A 21878-nucleotide genomic window follows, 5' to 3' on the forward strand; every position below is an offset into this window, starting at 1 on the left:
TTTTCATGCTTCACAATGACCTTCATGTTGTGCAGTAGCTCTGTGCAGGGACTGCTAGCACTGCTATTCTTCAGCGTGCGGAGGCTAAACACTGACATCATTATTATTATTTAACTTCATGCAGTATTTCTAAAACTGTCAAAGCAGCTTACTTAAAAATAGCTGTGGGAACTGGCAATGCACTGCAAAGTCACAATGTTGAGAAGTGGTGCTAAAGGCAGTTGTCTTTATTTTCCCTTTTTCAGTAGGATAAACAGAGCAGCCCGTGCGACTACACAGTTGTGCAATTTTACACATCTTACACGCTTCATTTGGGTTCCATCTGAGCACTTCAGTTACATCCCAACCCAACTATATACATAGCCAAGGACAGGAGCTGGAAACAGTTCTGCTATTCTGGTTTTTCTTCTTGTTTTGGTTTCATGAAAAACTCTGGCTTGTTGACACACCTGTAAGCGAACAGCTGAGGAAGAATCCCATACATTATGTTCAATATCAGGAAAAACTCTTTTGCTTCTTCAGGGACTCTGTAGATGTAAGGAGTTCGAGCATGAAGAGAAGCACCAATATGGGAAAATTGAGCCTGTGGTGTGTATATAACACATATATTAAAAAAAGGTAAAGTTGATGTATATTTTTGGAAAGATGGCATAATCTGCATGCAAGTCTGCATCTTCAGTGACATTTTCCAAGCCAGCCCTTATTCTTATTCCAGAATTATCCATCATACTTTTGCACTGTGGTATAAAAATACAGTCTAAACTAAAATCATTAATATCTTGGTGTATGAGGCATAACTGGAACCATCAGTGGCATGGTAAGAGGTTTGTTTAATGCACATGGTGGCACTGATAGCTTCATCAGGTACAGGATTCCACCCTGGCTTTCTGGGTCATAGTTTGTGCTAGAGGGTCCACAGAAAAGTGGCCACTGAAGGGCACATCCCTGCAGAGCCCAGTCAGGGCAAGGGCTCTCACCCACCTGCCTGGGAGGGCTGTTGGGAGTTTGGCATCAGTGGGGGCAGCCAGACACCCCCTCTGAGTAAAGTTAGAAAGGAGAGTCTTGGAACCTATGTTAGTTCAGCTTTGGGTTTGGCCTTCTTTATCTTAAATCCAGATTGTTCCAGATTCTGATCCCGCAACTCCTGATGATTTCAGAAAATGTCTGCAATATTTGGGTTTCAAGCTTGGGCTGGTTTGAAGCATAAATTGAGCATACAGTGAAGGTTATAGGCACAGACAGGCTTGCTGGCCTGAAGCATATTTTTAGCATAAACAAACATTTAAAGATAGAAGTGTCAGGATAGTCGGTGTCTTTTGTTTCCATCTGTTACCTGCTATTTCAAGCCACTGCTCATTCACATTAACTATTGTGTGTCCAATTTTTTAATTACTATTTAGTTAGCTAGCAGTGAGGAGATCTGAGAAGATGAACATCAATTTGACCATAAGGAGAGCACTGGGACACCAAGATTTTAGGAACACAGAGGAGTACACTATGGCCAAATCACATCCTCTGTTCTGGCTTCAGCAGGAGTCAGTTTGGCCTCACACAGAACATGGTTCTGGTCACAGCAGAGTAGAAGGGGAAATGAAGTGCAGGTGTTTCAATACACCACCCCAGCAAAAGGTTAGGCTGAGACCATCCATCAAAACAGAAAGAGAAATTGGTTTCAGGTGATTCCAACCACCTCAACTGAATTGGGAGAGCTCATTGAGCAAACCTGAGCCAGGAAACAAAGTAATCAACGAAATCAAATACAAACACACTTCAGCAGAGTGCCACTTAGCATGTTTCTGTAAACAGCTATTGCACTGCAAACAGATGTTCAGGGGCACATTGTCAGCAGCCTTTTTATATCGGCCTGGTAACTCGCTCTGTCTCTTGCAGCCCATTTGCTCTCACCTGCCCAGGCAGGCCCTGCCTGAGGCACCTGGGTGGGCCGGAAGCCACCCCTGCTGCTGTCACCCCTCCTGCTGTCACCCTCTGCTGCCATCCCCACTGCAATCCCTGCTGCCACCCCTCCTGCTGCCATCCCTGCCATCACCCCTGCTGTCACCCTCTGCTGCCATCCCCGCTGCAATCCCTGCTGCCATCCCTGCTGTCACCCTCTGCTGCCACCCCCGCTGCAATCCCTGCTGGGGGAGCCTCCTCAGCCCCGGCAGCCAGAGCAGCCCAGCAGCAAAGCCCCCTCATAGCACAGGGCAGCAGACAGACAGACAGACAGATGGACAGACGGCTGCCAGCAGGCTGCAGGCAGGAGGTTTGGGCTGTCTGGTGCACTGAGAGCCTCTGGGCTGCATTTTTAGAGCCATGTTGGGGTGAAGAAGCTGCAAAGCTGCTCCTTCTCTGAGAGGATTGTGAGGCCTGCCTGCCTGCGAGTGTGGCCAGCTGTGCTTCAGAGTAAGTTGATTGTAAATTTCTCACAATTCACAGTAAACCCTGTCAGAAAGAGCTGTAAGGGGATGCTTCTGAGACCCAGAACTCCCAGAGCCTCCAAGATGCCTGAATATCTAGGCCTTACTGTGTGGTCTTGTCTCTTACAGGAGTTGTGGCACATTAGTGAGCTTTAATTGTTGTAAAACCAAAAAGCAGTAACATGATGTCCTGTCTGTAGCCTACAAAGCTTTTTAGTGGTTAATGATGCACCATATAATGAAGTTATTGTTTATTAGACTTGTTTTTCACTGTAACACATGGCTTCTTCTTTCATTACCAAGAAGGATATTTAGGTCTGTAAAGTCTTTTTTTTTTTTTTAATTTATTTGATTTGCCTCTTTGAAAATTGTGTTATGTCTCTAATCTCCTGTGTTTCTCTTCCATGACTGTCCTCTGCTGCTACTATTTTTTTTTTATTTCCCCTCTTTTTTTTTTTTTCTTACTTGGAGCAGAGGATATGTCTTAAAAGCAGATCTCTCACTCACCAGTGGCCCAGTGCTGCTCTGCCTTCAGGCAGACCAAACCCCTAATTCTGAGCTGCCAGTCCCTGCAGAGCTCTGTGCCTGTGTGCAGTAAGGCTGGTGCTCAGTGAGACAAACCTTGAGCCTACAGTGTTACCTCACTGTCATTGGGGTCTCTCAGCAAATAAATCATTCCTCGGTGCTTTGTGTTACTGATCCCCTCTCCAAGTGGAGAATTTGGAGGCTCCAGCAAACTCCTGAGCCTTGGCTGAGAAATCAACCAGATGAGATGCTGCAGGTATCCTTCTAAGGTAGCCTTACATGCCCAACATGCAGCCTTTGTCACCCCTGAAGCCTTGGCCACTCTGCTCCTCGGGCACTCCCAGCAGGTGGGAGCTGCTGGACACTGCAGCCTGTGTCTGCCTGCTTCTCACTGACCTGCTTGTCTCCATGAAGCAGTCTGCACTTGGAATTTTTACAGTATTTTTTGCCTTGTTGCCTAATCATAGGCAGTATTTCAAGTATTTTTTACCCTGTAGTTAAGGACAGAGAAGGACCCAGAAAGAGGAGTCCTTCTTCACACTGTGCCTTCTCTCTAAGACTGTAACTTTAGAAGGGTTTGGACCTGGTCTCATGAGCCTAACAAAGCCATCAAATAGAAAGGGAGTAACCTAGAAAAATACATTTCTTGGGTTTAGGGTCTCTGGTAGGCAAGAAGCATGCAGAAAGTAGCCACAAAAAAGGCAGGGTTATGGAAAACACTAAGAGGGAGTAGAGGTAAGCTTTCTACATTTGAGAAAACAGAGAAATGGGCTGCAGAGAGTTGGTGAGACTGTTTTTGGCTAGTAAGGCTGTGGCTCTTCATCCTTCTCACATGGCTCACTTGCATAGGAAAATACCAATTTCATTAAGTTCAGAGGCTGTTCCAACCCTTTTGTATAATCAAAGCTCCTGGTACTTCACTCATATGAAATTCAAAGAGCTCCTCCTGAAGCTTCAGAAAGTCTAGTAATTATTGGGTCACAACTGGTTTTGGAGTCTGAATGTTAGTAATGGAGTCATTCCTGACTCCTGTGGAGGAGTAATGGAGTTAGTAATGGAGTCATTCCAGTCAATCCTGAGAGTTATTTGTAATTCTGAAAATCAGTACATGTGTGTCTGTGTGAAAGGCTAGTAGGCACTTGGGAGGTTCTTAGTTTAGATGCATCCATGGTATTTTGTGACTTGTTTTTGTAAAAAGTACATCATAATGATAGAAATAAAAATAATTAAAATCTCCATGTTCCCCATCTGTAGGAGCAGTGCCCACTGCTTCCACCATCAGACACTTACCTTTATTGGGCCTTGGGTGTGAGAGGAAGCAAAGTGTGTTTTGGTAACTACATGTGTTTTAATTATCAATTAAGTGTTTGAACTTAAGGTAACAGTAGACAAATCTGTAAATGTGGTTTTTGCCTCAAAATGACAAAGCACCCAAATAATCAAGAAAGAGCTCTCAATTCTTTGTCACATGCATTTTGCATCCCAGGTTGGTCACAGTTTACCAAGTCAAATCAATTAAATCATGTGCATTTGTAGGATAACTGAAGTTCATCCTGCAGTGCATTAAAGTCAAAGTGACAAAAAAAACCCTCCCAAATGTCAAAAACTGTTTTTTGAAGCAAGATAAAATATGAAGAGAGGACAGCAATAGAGTTCTAATCAGTTTCTGACAACCCACAGCATTTGCTGGTGCCAGGACGAGCTTTAAACAGTGAAATGGGAAATGTTGGGTGTTAGTCTAATGTGTAAATGGACATCCTGAGGCAGAACCACAAGGAACTACAGAGGGGCTTTAGACTTCAGCAACCGAGTTTAGGTACAAAAGGTACAAAGAACTGTTTAAAAAAAAAAAAAAAAGGTGATTGTTTGTTACAGGAAACCTATAAAAGGGGGAAAAAAACCCCAAACCAACCAGACTGAGAGGCTGAGCTTTCTGGTAAGTTTGCAAGGTTGTGATAGCTGGTACACTCTGACTTCTGATTTACCTTTTCTTGTGTTAAAAAATCTTTGAAGGAGTGCTTTTTTCCCTGATTTTCTGGGCAATTTATGGAACCTGAGTAATCTGTCAGTAGAGGAAGTTCCCAACACAGCCTGGCCTACTTAGCTAGCTTGGGCTTTTTTTTTTAATTAGATTTTGGCCAAACACAGTTGTACAATATTTATGATACCTTTTGAGCATCTAAATTTCCTCATTAATGTTTGCCAGATTCTGTTTTGATATCACATGATAGTTCAAGACTCTATAGGTAGAGAAGGAAAAAGAAGTCCTATTCTCTGTGATAACTGCTCCCAAATAGAAAATACCACTCCACCCTTCTTATTGGGCAGTTAAAGTGGATTGCAGTTTGTATCTATGATTATCTCAGACCCGAGGAACCAAGTGTTGGTTTGTGTTTGTCTGATAGTGGTATTTGAATTACAGTTGTTGCTGTGTCCCTATATTGTCACTATTGTGGCAGGATTATTGTGCTTATTTTCTGTGTTGTCTGGATGTTCTGAGCACACACATTTCATTTTCTATGTACAGAAAAACCAATTATTCCTCTGTCTCATCTGTTTAATGCTCATCTGTCTGTCATAAGTCATTTACTAGTTCCTGTTGAATTGTTTTGGTCAGTCTTCTCATAAGCATCAGCCCCATTTAGTAATTAACTACAGTTGTTTATTTAAGAGAACCAGAATGGAATGAGTAAAAGAAAAATGATCATTGTCTGCTGTTGGGAGCACAAACACTTCTGAGTGTTACTGTGGTTTGTGGCCCAGGAGGTTCCCTGAGTTCTCCCAACATCATCCACTGATACTGTACATTTTGTGTGACAAGGAGATACTTTTTCTCTTTATATATTTCAAACTACCTACTTGACCAACACATATTATGAAAACAAGGTATTGTGCTGTTGTGTTGTGGTTTTGTTGGTTTTTTTTACAATTGACTGTCACAGCTTTAAGATGGGCTTCCTTCATGATGCCAGCTAAAAAGTGCATGGTGCTGAATAAGGTTTAAATGAGCCCAATAAAAGCATTGAGTAGAAGGAGAGGAGTCTGCTAAAGCAAGAATGTGGTCATTAGAGAGTAGTAGATTTGATTATTCTCTCCCTTAAATTAAGGGGTTTTTACAGACCTGAAAGGTGATCTGGGTTACATCAGCACAAAACCTACATGGGAAGATCAAGCCCTGGGCCCCTTATTCATTCCATAGGTCTCTACTTATTATAATGTAATTTAAAAGTGAGTATTTTGCAAAGAAATACCTGAGCTAGTCCTCCAGCATGTATAAGGGTCAGATCAGGCATCCAGGAGCAGCCAGGCACCAGCAGGCCATACAGAGCAATCACATAGTATGGCACAGAGTAGAACATGTATGCCAGCATCTGCATTCCAAACACAAATGTCAGTTCCTTTGCAGTGTGAGGGAGATGCATTTAAAAATCAGCAAGCTCCTCACTGAGAAGTTGAGACTACTCAAAACTACACTTCTGGCAGCAGTGATTCCCAGGCTTTTTTGTCACACCTGGATGCTATGGACTGGATCCAGCTACCCGAGGGTCTCTGCTGATATTGGTGGCTGTTGTCTCCTTGCCCCATCCACACACCCTTCAGCCAGGACACCTATTCCTGCCCCTTACTATCTTGAGACCATGCCAAAAAGCATGGCCTGGCTTAACTCCTTAAGGGAGCCTTTGTCAGGCCCCACTGCACTCCCATGCCATGCCCTCCCTTTCCCAGGAAGAACTCATCCAGCACTGACACTTGCTTTCTGCTCATTTCCTCACCCCTGTGTCCTCTGACTGCTTTGGGCCCTGCCCCCCTGCAAAAGAATGTGAACATCAAATTCTGCAGAACTAAAGGACAACACTCCCCCATCTACAATGATTTTTGTATGCAGTTCCCTTTTTCAAGAGCGTGTCCCTGGGGATGGAAGTGCAATGTGAGCCTAAGGAATCTAGTCTTACTGTACCACTTCTTGCTCCATAATTCCAGAATGAAAGTCTACTTTGCCTTTCTAAGGAAGGGAAATGAACATTAAAAGCACACAGATCTGTTTCATGGGCTATGTTAAAAGAACCCTGAGTAATTAGGATGTGTAGCTCCGTGTAACCAATTTGAACCTAAGTTAAGCTTATCACAATGAGGAGCTGGTATCCTACAATAGCTAGAAATGCTACTAGAAAATACCCTTTAATTTGCCATGAATGGTAATTCCCATATTGATCTTGTCATCTCTGAAACCTTCAGAGATGGCTTCACCTTTGTTTGCAGATCCCTCCTTCCCACTCCCTGGCAGGGCTTTACCTGGAGCTTGGGATAGGCAGCAGGATCCTTTATGTAGGGCTCGTGCAGCTGGATGTACAGGCGGCACAGCTCTGCAGGGCAGTCCAGGGCAATCTGATAAGAGGTTTTACAACTTCCTGTGATCAATTTGTTCTGAAACCAACCAACCTGGTGTTACCAGCCCTAGGGGTGTGCTCGTGGTCTGCAGCACAGAGCTTGCAAAGGTGATCCATGTGATCACCAAATAGGTGACCCTATTCCCAAAGGGGAAATGCAGCCTCCTCTCAGCTCCTGCTCAGTGGGTTTGTGAGGAAGTGCTGGTAGCCTGCTTTGAAGATTTTGACTGGGAGAGAATTTAGCCATTTGGCTGTGCTGTTGTAAAAGTATAATTGCTAATGATTTGCTCTGATAAATAGCCTTTGATCCCACCAAATGAACTTTCCAATGGAAAATTGCTCTAAGAGTAATTAGAATCCTGGAAACTTCAGGATGAACCCCCAGTTTTAGGATAGCAAGCTATGGATGTAGTCCAAGAAAAGAGCTGCACTGGGACAAGGCAGCAGTGCAGAGCAATGCATGAGACAGGTGTTACTTAAAGTAATAATTTTTGAGAGTAGTAAAGGAGGGGTTATTGGATTCTTATAGGAATAAAAAGTTCCAAATAAACATGGATAAATTGCAAAAATTGCACTTTTTGTGGTAGGCCTTAAAGCTACTACAAAACGTTCTGCTCTAAACTGAGCTAGCAATTCATGTGAGCAGCTGTCCCTGGGCTTGTCTGTGGCATCATTAATGCCTGAGCTACAGGGCTGAGCAGGAAGTTCTGCACAGCTCAATTTCAGGTGCATTTGTTGTGTGACTCTGAGGGAGCAGTGCAAAACTTTACAGTCCATATTCCTCCCTGTTCTTTTCCAACATGGGCATCCAAGAAGCAGGTCTGAGTGGACTACAATGGATTGTGTTTTATGAACTTCTGCACAAAATTATGGTTCCTGCACCTTACACAGAGATGTTCAGTTGATCTCTGTATGTACAATCAAGGCCAGTAAGCAATTCCTGCTTGGTGAGGGAAATCTATAAGGAAATTACCACAGTCTCAAAATAAAATTAAAAAAAAATTCCTTGAGAAACAAAGTGGGACTGCAGAACCAAGTAAGACCATGAGACCAATATTTTCCACAAATGAAATTACAGGTAAACCAGCTGATTTAACCTGTATCAGTGTTGCTCTGAAGTAACATGATCTATAGGAAATAAAGCAGTCTGACAAACTGGAAAAAAAATGTTTCCGAGAGGCAAATTTTAAGAGAAACAGGAGGTGAGAGAGGAATGTGAGCAGCACAACTACAAAAGGACAATCTGCTCTAGGTAAATAAAATGTTGCTGGGTATTTATCATCACCTCCTACTTGAACTATTCTAGAAAGGATCAAATCTACAAATCAAGCAAGCAGGCAGTTATCTGAGATGCCCAAACATTTGAGCTGTGCTCACTGAATGATACACAAGTTTCATTTTGCTTAAGACAGAAAATGCATTAGAGCTGACAAGGGAATAGATTTAACTATGACTGGATTTACTCCTGAAGGCATTTTCAGTTCTGCTTCCTTCCCTCAGAAATTTTGATTCAATCAACTATGCTTAGAGAGCAACAATTTTTAAAAATTGTCTCTTGGTAAGTAGAAACAATGTGTGTTGTTCACAACGTGGATCTTTTTTTTTTCATTTTAGGTGGAAATGTTCTCCTCTATCTCATGCAGTGTGAGCTAACTTGGTTTTGTATATAATTTTAAATATGCATTACTGCTTAGAAAAACATGAATACAGAATTACTTTAGTTGCTTTGTCTCCATGTTCTGGGCCATAAATGGAACAACAGACCAATGAGAACAGTTTTAGGTCATGTTGATTTCCTCTTGGGGTGCTATTTACTCTGGTGGTTGTGCACTTCCTTTTGAAAAAACATGCTGCACACAGCACAAAATGGAGAAGCAAAGCACCAATAGTTATCATATATAATTTATCCTTTTATATCTGAGGCCTGTTTGAACCCAAATGTTACAGGTTTTCCCCTGACCACAATGTAAGTGCTTTTTCATACAGACTCAAATTTAAAAGTTCGACTGAAAATTGGCTTAAATTATTAAAATATATTCAACTTACCATGCCCCTGAATATGCAAAAGCCCGTGGCCAGAATGAGGTATGCAGCTAACATTAAATCTATTGGTCGTCTTAGGAGTCCCTTCTTCTGCACCTCCTGAACCACCTGCAACACAGAACAGGGCTGGTGGGCACCTCCTGCTGCATGGCACTCCAGGGTGTGTGCCACTGCAGAGAGGGAGGAGGGCTGGAACACCACATCTGTGCACTCATTTCAGAGACAGAAAGATTTCAAAAAGGCAGCTCCAGACTTTATAGCATGTAGTGAGGAAAATTCACCTGAATAAACTCTAGAAATGGATGGATCCAACTGAAGCCATGTCAATACAGATTAGTGTCATTTCAAGCAACCTAAATCAAATGAACACTAACTCTGCAATCACCTAAGGCTTTAAAGCAGCATAACTTCTTCAGAATTGTCTTTTTGTAATTGGAAATAATTTGTTTTCCTGAATGTCCCCATGTAGAAAAGCCTTGGAAATGTAGGTTTGTCTCAGACATTTGAAGTTCAATCTAGTATGCTTTGTAAAAGGACTGGATCCATCTCATTATTGAATGCTGGTTTTCAGCAGCTTGTGACATTATTAAAACTAATGGACTATCACTGGCATCAAATAAAAGCTTTTCTGTGGCTGGTTGAGTCCTCTCCTGAGTTCAGTGAGCAAATACTGTATGTCAGTGTGCAGTGCAGAAACAGAGAATGAAACCTGTGTGTATGGAGTATGAGGAAACCCTTCCTCTTCTGTCACTGAACCCTGGGAATTCCTGGGGTGCCACTGAGGCACCTCCAAGCCTGGCTCTGGTCTTGTGCCTCCTTTGCTCAGCACAGGAATCTCCCTGCTGCAGGGACAGAGGGGAGGGATCACATCCTGCATTTCCATGTCTAATGGCGAAGGCGGCTTGGGGCAACCAAAGGCATCTCTTTGCCTACACAGTAAAACCTCCATGGAAATCATTTGAGCTACACTCTCTGCACTGTGGAGTCACAGACAAAATTATAAACACATCAGAGTATCTTTGTGTAGTTCAGAGGGAAAACTTCCCTGTGTATATGTGTTACTCATTTCCTCTTCCTTTTTATTGGCCGCTTGTTGGCATGCAGGCAGCAAAAGAAAAACCTGATTTCCTTCCTGTTATACACTTGTGGAATTGTCTCCAAAGTGCAAAACAGAAATTAGGATGCAGGGGCACAGTTAAAAGCACACAGGATCAAGATACTCACAATAAAGTTATTGAAACAGGAGAAACAATCTTGCAAGCACAATTTCTGAGTAAATACTACAAGATCTGGATTACAGATTAACAAAAATAAGGCTGTGGCAAACATAAACCATCCCTTTCATAACAATTTTTTCTCTGATTTTCTTTTAAAGGATCTTTTTCAGAAAAAAAAAAAAAAGTGACACCTTTGTTTGATTTTCTAACACAAGTAACAGGTTTTGGCAGTATGGTGTCACTTCACAGTATTCAGAGTACTGGTGTAGGAGTATTTTTAATATTACCTGCAAAGGATGCCTATATTCAAATATTTCTTGCTATGAAAGAAAAAGGTCACTTATGGCTGAGTTACAAATAATTCTCAATTGTAGACTACCTAGGATAATGGAAAGCTGATATATTTTCATTCCCTTTTGGACTATGTATGAAGCTTATAGATATATATATATATAAAATCTCTTTTCAAATATTTCAATATTCCTCTTTAAATATTAAATGGATGTGAGTATTCACTGTAATCACAAAGCCACAATAGAACTTTGTGCTTAGAGGGTTTGAGATAAAGCCACTGTAAGTGGAAGCAACCTTTGGTGCAGTACTAGTTTGTGAAACTGCCAGGGTACAGAAAACTCACACTTTTTTTGTTTATGCATGCATGCAAACAAAATGAAAATGCAAAGCTTAAAAAAAAGGAGAAAAAGCAGAAGCAAGAATTTGAAAGACAGGTTGCACATTGCTGACCACTGAAGAGTAGTTTCTCCTTACCTTTCTTTAACCTAGCCAAGCCCATGCCCCCTGATAAACTGAATTACATGCAAAGAGCATGGCCAAGCAGAGCTGGCCTGCCACGGGTTCCCCATGCTCTGCAAACAACTTTGAACTCTGCACAGATCCCTGCAGCCCCAGGGGTTTGTTTGTGCAGCAAGGAAGTGGCCAGGCATGCTTTGCAATTCCTCTCACTTCCAGGAAAAAGCTGTTTTCCATAACTTCTGAGAGGCATCTCATGTCATCACTTTTAGGGAATTGGAATAATCTTGTGTGCTTCTGTAAAAGTCAGTCCCTTCAGAATTCATGTATAAATCTGAATTTGTGCATTAATTCTGTTAAAGATATTTCAATTCCATTAAACTTTTCTGAGCTGACATACTTGCAGATAAATCTGTTGGGCTTTGCAAAGACTGCAGCAGAGCTGGGCTTGATTCCAAATGAGGGCACAGCTCCATTCCACTCCTCTGAACCCCTCTATTAGAAAGCAACCAAAACTTGAATAGCTTTCCTCTACCCCCACAGTGATTATTTTTTAACTAACAGGTTTGTAATAATATTATAGCAATTTATACCTTGGCCAACAGGATACACTTTGCTTCTGTTATTTTCATGTAAGTATTTTCCTATATACTAATAACAGCATGTTTAAAACCATTGCTACATTTTCTTCCTAAATCTTTTAATGCCAACTCTGGATAATTATAGTTTAAAAAAGTTAAATTGTACAGTTAATTCCAAATGATCTACTGATATGTTCAGGACTTACAATGATTATCTCACTGATTAGTAGCATTAAACACAATTATTTCCTGGAAATAATTCTTAATTTGGGACTGAAAGAGTTGCATGAAAAATTCATGAGTAGTCACGTTAAGATTTAAAGGCGTGCTCGGATATGGAGCATAATTTACCTGTGAAGACTAAATACAACTTCTGAAAAACAAACAGCTAAGGTGGGCTATGAGGTCCCAGTGAAAGGAATCAAGGCTTTTTCTATGACCTTCTAGGCAGGGAAGTTTATGTTTCCAAGAAAGGATTCACAAAGAAGTGCAATGTTACATTTTCAGGTCACCAGCTTTTCCTGAACTCTCTTTTTGAAATAGAATATTCTAAGTTTCTCTGAAATATATACTAAATTAAAATATCAAACCTAGGTAAGCAGTTTATCTCCTTGTAAGCCCAGGAGACATGGCTGTATTTCAGCAAGTAATCAGTCCATCACATATTTTCTATAATGTCTATTTTTGTAGTATTCTTAATACCAGGAAAACAAATCTTCATCCATGCTCCACACAAAGGCTGCTCTCACTGATGTGTGCAGTGAAAATTGCCATCACTACCTTTAACTACACTTGATGAGTCTAAAGAAGGTGCTTCTGGCCAGGAATAGAGGCCAGAAATGAATCACCTTCAAATGAATCAGCTCAAATGGCTTTGGGATGGGGCAGGTGGCTCCTGTGAGCCTGTGCAGGAGAGCAGGAGGTTTAGCACGTGAAGATTCCTCCAATCTGCCTTCCATAGGGATTTGCCCTAAAATTTGTGATTCTGTAGGTGTTCTTCAGCCCTGAGGAGAGACGAGCATCCCTCTGTGCTTCTCTCTCCTCCTGAAGAAGGGCTGGCTGGCTGGCTGCTGTGTTTCCCACCTCTCTGGGCAGGTCTGTCCTGCTGTCACTCTGTCTGTGCCACCCTGCTGCCTGCTGGCTCTGAGCAGCCACCAATGCTCCACCTCTGTCCCTGTTTGCAGGGACAGAATGAACCTGACTGAGCCTAAGGAGCTCCTTTGATGCAAAAATATGAATTGATTATATTGCTTACAACTGATGGGGAGTGCTGCAGCAATAAATTGGCTTTTCATCAGCTAAGTAACTGAAACAGACAGAAATTTAATAGGTAGAGGTTAGGAATACAATTACACCTATGAATGGGTTCTTTACTCCAGACATGAGATTCTTTTGCTTTTTCTTTATTCCACCATAATGAACTATCCTGCAGTATAGATATTTTTGCAGTCTTCAGAGCCAGACAGGAATTGTCATGAGAGTGAGCAGTCACAGCACATTCCATGCTCACCAGGGACCTATAAAACCCACCAGAAACAGGCAGCTTGTTTCAGCAGCCCTAAGAGGAGCCAGCACTGAGATACAACAGAATTACCTTGACTGGAGTGTCATGAGCCACTGAAGGTTGGTTATAAATCCTGAACCCAGCCCATATGGGCAGGCAGATATATGGTATACTTAGGAAAATAGCAGGACACACTTTTGCTCCATATTTGCCTGTTGAAAAATTATTACAAGAGTTATGAGAATTTGAAAGCTCTGTTGCAGAAGAATTAAAAATTATGCTATGTAACATCAAACCTGAAGCAACTATGGTAATGTAAACCAACATAAAACATTAGAAATGTTAACACACAAATCCTCTTGAAAATCACATCCTCAACAGAAGCAGAGAGGTAAAAAAAGCAGAGGTAAAAAAAGAGCCTTTGAGACAGGAAGCCATTTCTGAATTAGGGACTTTTTGAGAAGATAGGAAGCCACATCTGTCACTGCATTGGGTATAGGATGGCACAGCTTTCAAACCCCTCAATGGAACCTGCTTCAAATAGAGACCTCGTTCATTTTAAAATGGGGGATAAAATGTATCAATTTTGAAAGATCTGATGCTGCATTTGTTTTCCAAAGGGCAGATTTCTCCCACAGGCCCGTACTGAGGACAAAACATTCAGAGAGCTCTCCTAAGCCTCAGGTAAAGCAGGGAAATGTGTCTTTGACATTGGCTGCTCTGTGTGCCAGAAAGGAAAGTGGCAGGCATGCTCTTGAGAGGCTTTATAAGAGGAGAGAGGAAGGGCCAGTGCCACTAAACCTGCTTTTCTCTCTGGTGATCTATCTTCAGAGGAGGGAGGGAGCTGGGCTGGCCCCAGCCTGCACCATGAATATTCCTCCTCTGGCATGAAAAGCAGCACCAAAGTGACCTTCCCTAAAGCTGACTGCAGGATTTGGACACATCAACATTTTTCTTAGCTGAGCATTTGTCAACTTTGCAACTGTTTAAGCTTAGCTAAAAAGGAAATCTTTTCTTGAGAAAGGTTTCACCCTTGATGGATCACCTGCCATTAACACTGATGTCAATATTTTTACTGCAATCCTGACCTCTAACAACACAATTTATGTTAGAAATCTAGGAATGTTAAATTTAGTTTGAAAACAGAATAACTTCCAGATTTGACTTTTAAAGGTGATTTGCAAGCTGTTGGAAAGTCAGACTCCTAAGCTAATTGGAAATTTTATGCAAAGTAAGATTTATATTTTTATGACACTAAGAGATATTATTGTCTCATTACTTAAACCTGGTTTAGATGAAAACCTAAGAGATATATCAAAACACAATACTTTCTTTTTTCTCCTTGAAAGCCAAGTAAATTTAAAGGGTTTTTTTTTCCCAGTCTCCATCTTTTCTTCCTCATATTTAAATTTTAGAATATCTTGTATCTCTTTACTGATATTCCTAAAATGCCTCTTTCATATTAATACAGAAATGAACCGACACTGCACTAAAATATAGATAGCACAATGCTGAATTTAGAAAATGTTTCACAGGAAAAAGCTGGTCATATAAATTACTTCCTTACCCACAATATTTCCAGGCATAAAGACAATGATGCTCATGATAATGGAACCCAGCCAGTAGAGACCAATGGTTCTATAGCTTTGTCTGTTAAAAAAAAAAGAAACAAGACATAATTATTGAACTGTTTCTAAAAATTCCCTACCCTAAATATGACAGTAATTTCTGGGGTTGTGTTTTACCAAGTGGAGGTTTTTAAAACCTGTACCACAAGTCAAGAGTGGATTGTTGCCTCTGAGAGGGGTCATGGAGAAATCCTGCATTGGTGTGGGACAAGGTTATCACAGGGACAGCACAGGCTCTGGGCATACTCAGTTATTTGCTGTTGTGTCACTCCTCTGAAGGCTGACTGCACGAGTTTGCACATCACAGGCTGTACAAAACTATAAGACAATTAATAATTAATTCCATGCTGTTAATGCTACTGTTACCAGCAGGTACATTTGTTTCTGGAATTTAAGTGCTTATTCCCTGAAACTTTTTATTCAACAGCAAGAAGCATAAGAATCTCTAGAAATAACCTCTTTTTCCCTTAAACTTCATGTCACTCTGTAACAGGGACGAGAGATCATCATGGTGCTAAGCAATACATTATTGCTATAATAAATTTTTTATTTGAAAAACAATTTTTTTTTTCACACATGCTTTTAATGCACATCCTCTTTCAGCTTTTAGCTAACACAAAGCCATGTGCTACAGTCTGCTGCAGGGTGAAGGCAGGATGCATCTCCATGCATTTTCTGGGCTTAGTCAGCTGAGAGGAAGGGTAACTTGGCAAGGGCAGAACCCTTAAAAGTAATGAAATTTCAACAGCATTGCTTTGGCCTACAACATGAAACCACCCCAAAACAAAAATCTAAATACTGCATGGGAAAGAAAGGCCTTTGTAGATGATGTGAGAATGCAAGGCAGGGGAGCATGGCCAGGCCAGACTCACTCCCAGGCAATGGCTGCCACCATCAGCAGGTACATCAGGTAGTGCGCCGAGCCGTCCCAGTAGCAGATGACGTGGCCGTAGGCGGTGTTCAGGTAGGGCTCCCCCTGGAACGGGGCAGGGAGAACACACAGAGCTCAGAGCAAGAGAAACAACTCAGAAAGGACAGCAGGAAACGAGTTCAGAGCAGGAACCAATGCTCCTTCAAGCAGTGGTACAGTGTCTGACTGACAATGCACATCCCAGCCTCTGACTGACAATGCACATCCCAGCCTCTGACTGACAATGCACATCCCAGCCTCTGACTGACAATGCACATCCCAGCCTCTGACTGACAATGCACATCCCAGCCTCTGACTGACAATCTCCACATCCCAGCCTCTGACTGACAATGCACATCCCAGCCTCTGACTGACAATGCACATCCCAGCTTCTGACTGACAATCTCCACACCTCAGCCTCTGACTGACAATCTCCACATCCCAGCTTCTGACTAACAATCTCCACATCCCAGCCTCTGACTGACAATGCACACCTCAGCCTCTGACTGACAATCTCTACATCCCAGCCTCTGACTGACAATCTCCACACCTCAGCTTCTGACTGACAATGCACATCCCAGCCTCTGACTGACAATGCACACCCCAGCCTCTGACTGACAATGCACATCCCAGCCTCTGACTGACAATGCACACCCCAGCCTCTGACTGACAATGCACATCCCAGCCTCTGACTGACAATGCACATCCCAGCCTCTGACTGACAATCTCCACATCCCAGCCTCTGACTGACAATGCACACCCCAGCCTCTGACTGACAATGCACATCCCAGCCTCTGACTGACAATGCACATCCCAGCCTCTGACTGACAATCTCCACATCCCAGCCTCTGACTGACAATGCACATTTCCCAGCACAGAGCTGACCCAGGCAGGATCAGGCAGAACTGAAGGAGTTCCACATCTGCAATAAAGGGTGCAAGATGGAAACTCCTGTGTGTGACTGTCAGCTTTACTCTGCTACATTATGAAAATATGACTTTTCCATATTTTAGTGATAAAAAGCTACGAAATAAAGATAGATTTAGCATACAACAAACACAGATATATTTAGCAGCCTAGCGATCTACAGCAGTACTGAATATATGGATGTCAACATTTAACCTTGTAGGGTCCAACACATTTCACACTTAAGTTCATGGAATCTTTTCAATGACTTCAGTGACTTTCCTGTCAAGCTCTTACTGAGCTATTTTTGGTGGATGTTGATATTCAGCAGCCAGCAGATTCTGCTGACTAGGTATCTGGCATCATCATTTTTTAACTCTACTTTAATTCCTACTGGTCAAGTGATTAGGCAAAAATAAAGGAGCAATTTTGTTTTCTTCTTGGTAACACATTTTGGTGTGGTAACTCATCCACTCCTGAGTGCTTTCTGTGGTTTTCTGCAGTCATGTGCAGGCCCTTCAATTCCCACAGAAGTTAACTCAGAACAGGGTTCCTGAAGTTAACTGTAACAACAATGGAGCTTGAAAGCTACATTATTTCTGCCAAATGAGTCAGTAGGTTGCAAGTCAGTGAAGGTTTTATCCATAACAATAACAAGGCAGGTCAACTACAAAATTCAAGAAGACTCTTTTGAATGTGTGAGTGGCTATTTTTCTGTGACAATACTACATCAAGTTATTTATACTGAAGATTTTATTTACATTTGTAAGCCAAACTACTATTTACCTCTCTCAAGTAATGAGTCATGAATCCATCAATAATTCCATCCTGTTCCAGTCCAATTATTAGATTCACTACACTGGTAAAGGCAAATACAGCATAAACTGTAATAGGAAAAAGGGGAAAAAATTAAATTAATAAATACTTGGAATCACACAGTTGCTTCACAGTCCACTAAATTATCAGGCAGAGATCTATTGAACTGGATGTGTCAACTTTGAGGTCACAGATATTCAGCACACAATATGACTTTCCCATTAGCTCAGGATTTTTTAATTAGTGGTTGGTTAACACAGCTCTCAGGAAGCTTTTCTGAGGAATGTGAAATTCTGTGGAGCTGCAGGCACAGCATCCATGGAAGCTCAGTGTCTGCAGAAAGCCTTTCAAAAATCTTGGGCACATGGAGTTTACAGCCTTGGCTGTGAAAGGAAAGGTGGAAGGACAGCAAAAAGGAGCAGAGAGGAAAACATGACTTGTCATTTTTGCAGGTGAGCAAGGCAAAGTGCAGGAGCCACAGCAGCCCAGAGCAAAGCCATGGGTGAGCCAGGCCACTCAGCTTTAGCACACATACCATAGAACAGGGGGTCCTTGGGTGGCTTCCTCTTGACAAGAACACGAGCTGACAGAGCAATGAGAACCAGAACCAGCAATCCAACTGCAACGATCACCCAGGAACTGCAACAGTATGATAAAAAAGAAAAAAAAAAAAGGAGAAGAATAACAAGAAAAACAGATAGAATTTTGCTTTGTCAGCCAGCTGTCCTCAAATACACATACTCATAAAGTAACTTTTAATAATTCAAAATACAGATTTTAAAGTTTATTGCATAGTCTGCCATAGTATTCATCCTATGGTTTTGCAGAATTTATGTGCCTCTCTTTGCATGTGTGATCAGCTAAAAAAAGAAAATATGAAAATAACTAGATAAACAACACATCCATAAATCTAGATTTGTCTGACTAAAATCAGTTTTCATACTAAAATAAACAGAAACTATGGGAAAATTAAAGGGAAAGATGAGGATCAAACCCACAGAGATTTCAAGGCCAAAAAGGATCATTTGGGACATTTTATCTAACCTCAGTAATAAATTATCTACTCAGGAGATTACAAATTCAAAAATAAATCACATCAGTCCCGTGGAATAGGAGTAGCAGTGTTGGCACCTCTGATGGACCTGGGCTAATGTTGAGTCATGGAAGTGCCACCAGAGAGCTCTCTGGCCCTACAGGGCAGGACCACTTGAGCAGGTTCAGTGACCAGCGCAGGTGGGCTCAGGCAAAAGGAACTTTTCCCTGGAGATGGAGCTGTAATGTTACTGCATGGACAGTGGGAGTGGCATAAAGCACAAAAAATATTTGTCACAAAGCAAATTTGTCTCCTTGCCCAAGAAAATGCAAGCTTGGAAAATCAGTTTAAAATTGTTCCATAGATCTAAGGGTGTAGATTATCTTTAGCTCTCTTTAAGGTAAGATTCTCCTCCTCAGTCTTCACTTGTGCAAGAGAAAAAAAAGAACGGGAAAATTAGGTAAAGTCCATAAGCATAAGCTAAAACTATCTGGTACATCATTCTATCCATAGTACCACCCTGTATCGAGAAAACAAGTTGTGTATGAATAAATTATATTATGAGAATATCAACCTTAGTGAAACTTGACTTAAAATTATTGCAAAGAATTTGCAAGACCAAATATTTCAGAAAATATACACACATACTTTCTAAGTCAGGATGAGCAGTACTAGCTTGTTGATTTATTTTATGCTTTGAATCTTCTGCTAGTCTGTTTTCCCAGTGATGAATTTCTTCATACCATTACAGCTGTTAATATTGCAGTGACTTTTCACTGCAGTCTATCAATTTGAAATAAATATTGGCAGTTAATCAAGTAAGTCACCATGTGTTATTTGACATTACTCGAGCAATGAGAAACAAAATTTCAGTTATGGGCCAGAAGGAAGAAAATGGGGAAGGAACAGATGCAGCAAAAAACAAGAAGCAAATATTTGTGCAGTAAAGTTGCAAAACACCCCGGGCTGTGGGATCACAAAATATCACGCAGACCTTTAAGCGAAGCGGGTTTTGCCATGAGGAGAGGTTTTCCTTTTCCAGACCTGCGGTTTGTCCCGGGATCCCGGTTTTTGGCAGGGCGAGGGCGCGGGGTCATTCCCAGCGAGGCGCGCAGGCTGCGGGTGCCGCGGGCAGCCCCGGCTCGGGAGCGCTCCGGGGCTGGCGGCTTCTCCCGCTCGCCTTGAAGCAGAATTGGGTTTTGGTGGCCAATGTCCGGGGGGACGCCGCGGTCCCGGTGGGAGCGGGCGCAGTCCCGCGGGGCACGGGGCCGGCCCGGGACACGGGACACGGGACGCGGGACACGGGACACGGGACGCGGGACACGGGACGGGACACGGGACGCGGGACACGGGACGCGGGACACGCTCCGGGGATGGCCACCGGCAGCGAGCGGGTCCCGGAGCCGCTCTCGCCGCATCCCGGCTCGGCTCCCGTCACAGGACGCGGGCAGCACCCGGCAGCGGCGAGGCCGCCCCGCTCACCCCGCTCACCCCGCGCCGCCGCTACGAACACCCCGCGGGGCCCGTCCCGCCTCACCTGCCGGTGGCCGCCAGGCAGTTGAAGAGATACGTGACGGGGATGGCGGTGAGCGAGAGCACGAACACGCCGGTGGCCGCCGAGGCGCTCATCCCCGCGGCGGGAGGCGGCGGCCGCGCTGCGCCCCAGCCCTGCCCGGCGCCGAGCCCCAGGCGCCGCCTCGCCCCGGCCCTGCCCGCCCCATGGCCGGCGCCCCCCCGCCCGCGCCGCAAAGGTTAAATCAGCCTCGGAAACCGGAGCCGCCCGCCGCTCCCCCGGCGGCTCGGGGAGCGCCTCCGCCCGCCCGGGGCTCGCCCCGCTCCCCCTGGCCCCTGCCCGCGGCTCGGGACTGCCCGCCGGGCCATGCCGCCCTCTCGGGACAGGGTGCGGGTCCAGCCCCGCGGGGACGGACGCTCCTCCGGTGACCGACGGAGGCGGCGTGCCAAGGGCTGCCGTGACAGCCGAGCTGAACGGCGCGGGTGAGCTGCGGGGTGAAGGCACGGCGAGAACCGGGGCGGCGGCAGCCGAGGCGCGGGGCACGAAGCGATCCCGTGCCATGGGAGGTGGTGGATGGAGAGGGTCCCTTGGTCCGGGTAGTGCGGAACTCCCTGAGAAACCCCTAAAAAAATTATGCATCCCTTTTGCGCCAGTATTTAGCTGGGTAATTCTGAACAAGGACATTAGCGTTTTAAAAATGTTGGGGGAAAAAATGAGTTCATCTTTTCCATTTAAGTGCCAAAAAAAAAAAAAAAGAGCAAAACCGAGGTATATGTTTGACCTTTTCTATCAGCCTTTTCTTCCTGGCTTCAAACTTTGCCTATACCTCAATATCAACACTGAAGTTTCAGCGGTGGAACGAGCCTCGTGTGCAAGGCAAACAGAAATGAAAACCGCTGTTCCTAGAAGTTACTGAGCATTTAATTCCAGGACATTGGCAAGTGAGAATGTGTTGCCTGAAGAAAACAGCAAATGCACTTCCAGCGTGCCAGGCAAGCTCTTCCTGGAAGAATTAACACAATTTTTTGCAATAATGGGCACGATTCAGACTCCCTCCTGCTGAAATGATACAAAGGAGGGCTGCTAAGGTGGCTGAGCAAACAGGGCACCTGTCTGTGAGGAAAGCACGAAGAGCTTGGCTTAGAGTGCTCTCTTGTAAATACTAGAGGAGTTAACACCAGCGAGAGGAAAGAGCTCTTTAATTTGAAGGACGAAGCTGTGAAGAAACTGTCACTAGTTTCCAGAAACAGCTATGAGCAATAAAGGGTATTCTAAGTCTTTTACAGTAAATTTGGTCAGTTTAAGCAATAGATTGATATAATACCTCTCATAGAAAGGAACTTGGTGACCCAGAACGTATCAATGTCCTATCTACTCTATACAAACAAATCCTGGCATAGTTATTTCAAGTGAGAAAGATCTAGAATCTGGCCATAGGCATACAAATGGGTTAAACCATGCTCAATCAAACTATCTGATAAAAACATGATGCAACTCCTAAAAGTAATTTAGTCCACCCAAGTGTCAAAATTGCCATTGGATGAGTCAGGGCTAAATTTACCACCTCCAAATGCCTACCTTTCAATGCACAGCCGTTCACTTCTCAAGCTTTCAAATGTATAGGCTGCTTATTTGTATGCAGCTGCT

At 43.3% G+C, this 21878-nt stretch overlaps 1 protein-coding gene across 2 annotated transcripts; it reads right to left on the bottom strand.

Moving 5' to 3' along the window:
- Positions 1-203: 203 nt before the first annotated feature.
- Positions 204-20453, bottom strand: TM6SF1 (transmembrane 6 superfamily member 1). 2 transcript variants are annotated; one of them, XM_071441404.1, is made up of 10 exons: positions 20256-20453; positions 18221-18324; positions 17656-17753; positions 15926-16029; positions 14993-15075; positions 13516-13637; positions 9377-9481; positions 7236-7328; positions 6194-6313; positions 204-583 (listed from the first exon to the last, which is right to left on the bottom strand). In XM_071441404.1, the coding sequence occupies exons 1-10, from the start codon at positions 20345-20347 to the stop codon at positions 392-394; spliced, it is 1113 nt and encodes a 370-aa protein (XP_071297505.1). In that variant the 5' UTR covers positions 20348-20453; the 3' UTR covers positions 204-391. The 2 variants fall into 2 exon arrangements, with proteins under 2 accessions (XP_071297505.1, XP_071297506.1); XM_071441405.1 differs by lacking the exon at positions 20256-20453 and adding an exon at positions 19713-20196.
- Positions 20454-21878: the final 1425 nt, after the last annotated feature.

The sequence above is a fragment of the Agelaius tricolor genome, unplaced genomic scaffold (genome assembly GCF_023055355.1).
Source record: "Agelaius tricolor isolate 1412-34295 unplaced genomic scaffold, bAgeTri1.0.p SCAF_16, whole genome shotgun sequence".
Lineage (NCBI taxonomy): Eukaryota > Metazoa > Chordata > Aves > Passeriformes > Icteridae > Agelaius > Agelaius tricolor.

What these genes read in the sequence shown, in the direction of transcription:
- TM6SF1 (XM_071441404.1), bottom strand. Translation starts at nt 20,347, where the DNA reads ATGAGCGCCTCGGCGGCCACCGGCGTGTTCGTGCTCTCGCTCACCGCC. An exon ending in TGACTCATTACTTGAGAGAG is followed by an intron (nt 16,030 to 17,655) that starts GTAAATAGTAGT and finishes GCCCCGTTCCAG; the next exon opens with GGGGAGCCCTACCTGAACAC. An exon ending in TTTGCATATTCAGGGGCATG is followed by an intron (nt 7,329 to 9,376) that starts GTAAGTTGAATA and finishes ACCTCTTATCAG; the next exon opens with ATTGCCCTGGACTGCCCTGC.